Source organism: Saccopteryx bilineata, chromosome 2 (assembly GCF_036850765.1).
Source record: "Saccopteryx bilineata isolate mSacBil1 chromosome 2, mSacBil1_pri_phased_curated, whole genome shotgun sequence".
Classification (NCBI taxonomy): domain Eukaryota; kingdom Metazoa; phylum Chordata; class Mammalia; order Chiroptera; family Emballonuridae; genus Saccopteryx; species Saccopteryx bilineata.
In genome coordinates, this window is record NC_089491.1 from 368,140,694 (window position 1) to 368,147,326 (window position 6,633).

Genomic DNA, 6,633 nt, shown 5'->3' on the forward strand with positions numbered 1-6,633 from the left:
ATGGTTTCCTGGAGAAGGCTACAGTGACATTAGAGCGGGATTCTAAAAGATGAGTAAGATTTAAATAAGTAGGTATGGAGAGAGTGAGGCACAAAAAGTAGAAGAGTTAAGTAAGAAAGGCCCAGGAGCAAAGAATTCTGGGTCAGTACAGGAAATAATAAGTAACTATTGAACGACAGCCCTCTACCGGGAATTGATGTCTGTCTCTATTTGGCGTGACGTTTTGCAGAGAATGTGTTTGATGAGGCAAGACTCCTGCTCTCAACTAGCGCCCCAGCTGGAGGGGGTGGGAAATGGGTGGTGAGCTCTCTGATGGCAAGGATCTAGCCTGTCTTTGTCACTGCTACAGAGTACGCTCCCTCGCTGATCGACAAAGGAGTGGATGGGTATGCACTAACGCAGGGGTCAGGAACCTATGGCTCACGAGCCAGATGTGGCTCTTTTGATGGCTGCATCTGGCTCGCAGACAAATCTTTAATAAAAATAATAATAATGTAAAAAATATAAAACATTCTCATGTATTACAATCCATTCATTTCCTACCGCTCATGTGCATGGTTGCAGGTGGCTGGAGCCAATCACAGCTGTCCTCCGGACAACAGCAAATTTTTATTGGATAATGCATAACGTACATGGGTCGTTGTATGGCTCTCACAGAATTACATTTTAAAATATGTGGCTTTCGTGGCTCTCTCAGCCAAAAAGGTTCCCGACCCCTGCACTGACGTGACGCACTGTGATAAGAGCCATGTGCCTGGTACACAGGTCATTCAATTCCTCTCGGGGTTGGGAACACGTTTCCTGGGTTGAGCACGAGCATGAGCTGGAGTGTGGAAGCCAAGATGGCGGCTAAGGAGAGGATGTTTAGGAAGCAGAACTGATATAAACAAAAGTACTGGGAGAAGTGAAAGTTTCACATATTATGAGAATTACAAATCCCACAAACACAGAAGTTGCCAATGCTGTAAATCTGTTGTGAGTCACACTACAGAAGAGTGGGAAGAGCACTGGGTTGGAGCGAAGGAAACCCAAGTCAAGCACAGGCTCAGTCAGGAGTCCTGTGGGAGATGAAGCAAAGCAAGGGGACTGCCCTGCAGTTAGCATCTGCCATGCGCTAGACCTTGACACACCTGTCTCACTGGATCAGTACAACTCTAAGTGGTAGACAGTACTGCTTCTGTTTTAGAGGTGGGCAGAGTGAGGTTAAGAAACTTGCCCAAGCCTGAACTGTGGTGGCGCAATGGATAAAGCATTAACCTGGAATGCTGAGGTCATGGGTTCGAAACCCTGGACTTGCCCAGTCAAGGCACATACAGGAAGCAACTACTATGAGTCAATGATTCCTGCTTCTCCCTTTTCTTTCACTCTCTCTCTCTCTCCCTCTCTTTCTTTCTCTACTCTCTCTAAAAAATCAATTTTTAAAAAACAGGCTATCCTTATTTTTTTTTAAAAGAAAGAAAGAAACTTGCCCAAGATTACACAGCATATAGAGGGAACAGTTATCATTCCAACTCAGATCTCTCCCCAAAGCCCACATTTTTTCATACACTAGCTCCTTGTATAATAGGAAGTAATTTCAGGTAAGCTCTGAATTCACCAGCCTTGTGCAACAATACCCAAAAAGAAATGTTTTTCCTAAGAAATCTCAAGTTTAAAGTACAAATACACACAACCATGGAAATCAGGTTAAACATGCCAAAGAAAGGGTCATTTGCACTCCTGAATGTGAAGGCAGATGAACCCCAATGCGACAGCAGAGAAGCAACATGAAACAGTCATGTGCTGGTCACAAACAGAGGAGAGGTCACCTGTCAGCAATGGTTACTACTGAACCTAACTGTGACCTCCACTCTAAGAAACCCCAGCTCAGTGAGACGAGGCTTTCCCATGGGGCTCCAGAAGAAAAGCCGCCTCCTCCCCCTTCCTGGTTTATCCTTACAGAATTACTCATCGATTGACTCCAATGGTGGGCTGCAAACAGGACAGGTCGGTTGGACAGTAACCTCTTACTGATAGTGACAGTAACCTGCCTTACACCTGCATAGCTGTCACAATGTACAAAAGAACCTTCACATAGACTGTTTCATATGGTTCATCTTGCAGCAACCTCGTGAGGTAGAAAATGACATATTACTATCATATGTTACAGGGCCTAGAGATGGTACAAATTACAACCCAGGAAATAAACTAGAAAATGATGGAGGTAAGATTCAAACCTATGTCTTCCTACTCCTGATCCTGACCTCAGATCATCCAACATTATGGCCGGAGATCACTCCACCCCCCGCCCCCCAGGCCAACGCTCTCATCTCTATCCCCTGCCTTCCATTCTGGGTCAGTGGGGAAGCCACTGCACAGACATTAAGGAATCAAAGCCCTCGTCTGCTTTCCCAGGAAGGAAAAGCATGTGCCTGTCTCTCTGAAGTCATATCATCCCAGGTGCGAGCTAAGAGTACTTGCATGAGATGGAGCACACCTGTTTACATGGCAGTTGGAATTCCACACACCTGGCTTCTGGGGGACTTTTAACCCCCACAAACAGCCTTTCACTCTGCTAGAATCATGGTTCGTTCACTAATTAAAGAGTATTTTGCATTTCATTGCACATCAGCTAAGAACGTGAAATAAGGAAAGTTTATGTGAAAGCATTAGCCTTGGAGATGCACTAGGTTTGCTTTACAGAAAAAGAAAAACAGAAAAAGTAATCCACCTGTGACATCTCATCCCTCATACTTAACTTCTCTAATATGCCAGTTGCAGTACTTAGAAACAGAAGTCACCCAGCATAGGACAACCCCAGACAGCGCCTAGTAAAAAAAGTCAAATGGAACAAGATATGCAGCAAAGAGAATAAAAGAGAAGCCAGCAAACCCACTTCAGCAATCACCTGCAAGGCTCTCTACCCTCTTTTGGTGTGGGAGCCTATTTCCCAGGCCGAAAAGGACAGGGACACAAGGGGGAATGGGAAGGATTATCCCTTACTCCAAGGTCTTGGAACAAACTTGGCATCACGTTCCCTCTTGTAGAGGTTCAACATGGCTGCTCACTGCAATCAACAGGTTAACAGAGACTAGCTCCCCATGTGGGGTCTTCTCCAGGTTTCTTGGAGCATGTGCCCTTTTTGCCCTCCCTAAACAACTGAAGATCCAGCCCTGTAGATCGTCCCCCTTTTGATCCTGGGGGAGCTCAAATATTGAGGGTCAGTCCAAGGAGGGACACTCAGCCAGATCAGTCTCGAACTTGGTAACGGTGGCAAATAATGACATTCCACTCATGAGTAATAAACCTTATCCACCAGGCAACTTCACCAGTTGAGACACATCCTAGAGAAGTCAAAGGCTCCGCTAAAGCTTTCAAAGTCGACCGTTAGCCATTTGGGAACCTGGCAACTCAAATATAATGGGCTAATGTAAAACAGCAGCCTGAGATCAAAAACCTTTACTTCGAATTGGAACTTGGTCATGAATTGAGAGGAAGCCACTGGTTGAACGTGGGGTATGAGAATGCTGGAGAATGCTGTCCAGTGTCTGCTACCAACTGCAGTTTCTCCCTGCCACCCTCTCTCCGCTGTCTGTGTTCCACGGGGGTTCGGGCAGACAGAGGACCGGCCGAGTGCGTTTCGAGCTGCACGGTGCAGTGGTCGAGCTGACTGTAGCCACAGCACTGGAGAGCAAGGGGTGGAATACAGGGACGGTCACAACCTCCGAGAAGGAGGCGCTTTCCCCATCTCTCCCCAAGCCACCTGACATCCTGTTTGTGTGTAACGTGTTTTAGGATTCTTCTGCTCTATTTAGAAGGGCTTTCGGTACTGTTGGTCCCTTTCCCCAGCTTAGACTTACTTTCTCTTTAGCATTCACCACGACTGATTTTGCTGTGCTTTTCCCCCCAGTGTTCCAAATGGATAATACAGAGCGGCTCCCCCAGGAAAACAGCTCTAAAAGATGCAAGAGGCGATGCCCCCCGGGCACTCTGAGCTTTTTCCAGAATCAGAGACGGCCAACAGCAAGCACAGTGGCTGTGGGCAGAGACTGCTGAAAGAAACTCAAGAGAGCAAGAGGCTGGTAGGTAGTATGTCTGAGAGCAGGAGAATGAATGCACCGCAGGAAAGCAGGGGATGTCTTAATTAGGCAGAGGGCCCCAGACAAGCGCTGATGACGGAGTCCGGTCCCTTTGCAACTGCTACACCTGCCATCCCAAACTTACAATTACAATTTGGCTCAAGGCTCTGAGACTCCAAAGCTCCCGATTCTCCCTGAGACAGCAAGGGGAGAAGCAGCCACACTGGGCTTCTGGAGGGTCCCACTGAACCAGATGCCCCGGGTTAGCCTGGAAGCAAGGAGTTGTCTGCAGCTGCAGTCTGCCCTGTTATGCCAAGTTATGCTCAGCAGCCCACTAATTGGGCAAACCGAGAAGCCCTCCTTTCTCAATTTGCCCCTCCAAGAAGCCCCATCCGAATGTGAGCCACATTCCCTCAGCCTGTCCTCTTTACTCAGCCCCACACCCTTCCTCCAGCCTTTTCAACCCACAGCTGCTCGCCCCCGCCCACACCACTCCTCTCGCATCCACGTTTTTAAGCGATCGTACATACAGCAAACCGAGCCTTTTGGTTTCAAGCTGAAGCTCCCAGACAAGCCAGCCTGGATTGCTTCAGCCTCACAGGCATGTCACTGGCCATCTTACACGTGGGCCAAGCACCCCGCACATCTCTGAGCTTCTGACCTGCCACCACATCAATGGAGACCCAGGGTCCCCAGCCTCTCCTCTCCCCACACGGAACTCAGAATCCACACCAGAAAAGGAAGCAAAAAGACTTCCACACCTTTGCAGCGTCACCTGCTCCAGCAGGCTCCTAAAGCCACTGGAACCAGCCAGGCTGCCTGAGGCCCCACACCCCCTTCTCTGGCGGTTTTAGCTTCAGCCCAGCCCACAGGATGCAGCGCCTGATGGAACTTCCGAGCAGAGAAAGAGAGAGAGAGAGAGAGAGAGGAAAAAAAATGCCACCTCGTCAATGACAAGCTGTTCCAATCATACAGCTCAGACAGCAAATGCCCTGGACCACAGACAAGTCAGCCTCCCTCTCTGGTTGGGAGGAGGCCAACTCAGCACATCTGGAGACATGAACCCCCCACGGCAAGCTCCCTTCTCACCGGCCCCCACATCTGACCAGACAACAGTGCTCCCTCCTAGCAGGCAGACTTCTCCAATCAGTTCCAACAACTATGGCCAACTACCCTCTTGGCCTTCAACTGAGGCATAATTCTCTCCTGCTCCAAAGCAGAGGGAGACCCCAAACCAACCAAAAGACCACCAGCATGGCACTTCTCGAGAAGACCGAGCGCAAAAGTAAAATGGAAACCAAGTACTCACTGTGGTGAAGTCTTGATGGCCACACTCCTGCCCTTTGAACTTGCAGTAGAGCATCATATCCTTCAGGTCATGGCCCACGCGATGCAGGAACTCCAGCATGCTGAACTGCTTGGGTTTGTAGTGTTTGAAGTTGGCCTTCTGCCGCAGGGCCTCCAGCACCGTGGGGTCAGCCAGGTGTGGGTCGGGGATCTGCAGGTTGACGTCCAGCAGGGCCAACAGCTCCCCAGCATGGTACAGGTCATTGGTGGTGAGCCTGGAAAACCGGAAGCCATTGAGGTTGCAAAGGGTCACGGCTGGGAAGACCAGGCTTTGGGCCACCACCTCGTCCACCTTGGTGACATGCTGATAGGAGAAATAGTAGGACACCCTCTCGGAACTCTCCACCAGCAGCAGGCCCAGGGAGCCCACGAAGGCCACGGCCCACAGCACACGCCGGATGGTCAGCGGCCCGTACACGAAGATGTGGCGGATGCCGTGGAGGGTGGAGGTGTTGGCAAAGATCTGGAGGCTGGAGGGCTGCAGGCTGCCCTCGCTGGGGCTCTCCTTGAGGTCCATGGGGACCCTGTGCAGTTCCGCAACTGGCTTCAGGCTGATCAAATTTCATAGAAGAGTTCCCAGTCCCCGAAGCTCAGCTTAAACCCTGACGTCCAAGGGAGAACACCCAAGGCGAGCGTCAGGCCGGGCGCCGTGAGTTTATCCTCAGAGCCCAGCCGCAAGCTGACAGGGGTGAGTGTTTATATAAAACCCATTCAAACTCTAGCTCCTGATTTTTTCCAGGCGATAAGGAGGGCTGGTTTTATTTAGGGAGACACCAAGGTGATGTGGAAGAGATGTGGGTGGGAAGGGAGAGCTTAGCCAATGGAAATAAAGTCCTCCCCCCTACACACGCCACTAGAGACAAGATTAAAAGCGAGAGCGAGGGAGAAAATGCTTAAAACAAGTCGCTGAGCAGCTCGGAGCCTGTTAACCAGCGCATAATGCCCCGTGTTAACCATCCCGGGGATGTCAGGGCGGCCACGCTGATGCACTGCAGGCGGGAGGCGCAGCGGCGGAGCCGGCAGAGCCTTCAGAGCCGCCGCCGCCGCTCCGGTCCTCTCCCTCGCGCTGTTTTGGACTCCGGATTCCGTTTCTCGCTGCCGGCCTCCGTCCCTCCTCTTCTCCTCCTCCGGGCCCCCTTTTCTGGGCAAAATTCCAAATGCCGGCGGCCGCGGCTAGCGCCTCGGAGAGGAGGCAGCGCGCGCCGCGGAGAGGCGAGGACCGACCGGG

The 6,633-nt window shown here is 50.8% G+C and overlaps 1 protein-coding gene across 1 annotated transcript in view; it reads right to left on the minus strand.

Annotated features, from left to right (window-relative positions):
- The window catches only part of LOC136322659 (acid-sensing ion channel 2-like), a 148,807-nt gene extending 142,666 nt beyond the window's left edge, over positions 1–6,141 (minus strand). The window contains exon 1 of the mRNA XM_066254562.1: positions 5,364–6,141. Within this exon, the coding sequence (XP_066110659.1) occupies positions 5,364–5,922 (559 nt within the window). The 5' untranslated portion in view covers positions 5,923–6,141. The remainder of the gene's footprint in view (positions 1–5,363) is intronic.
- Between the last annotated feature and the right edge of the window lie 492 nt (positions 6,142–6,633).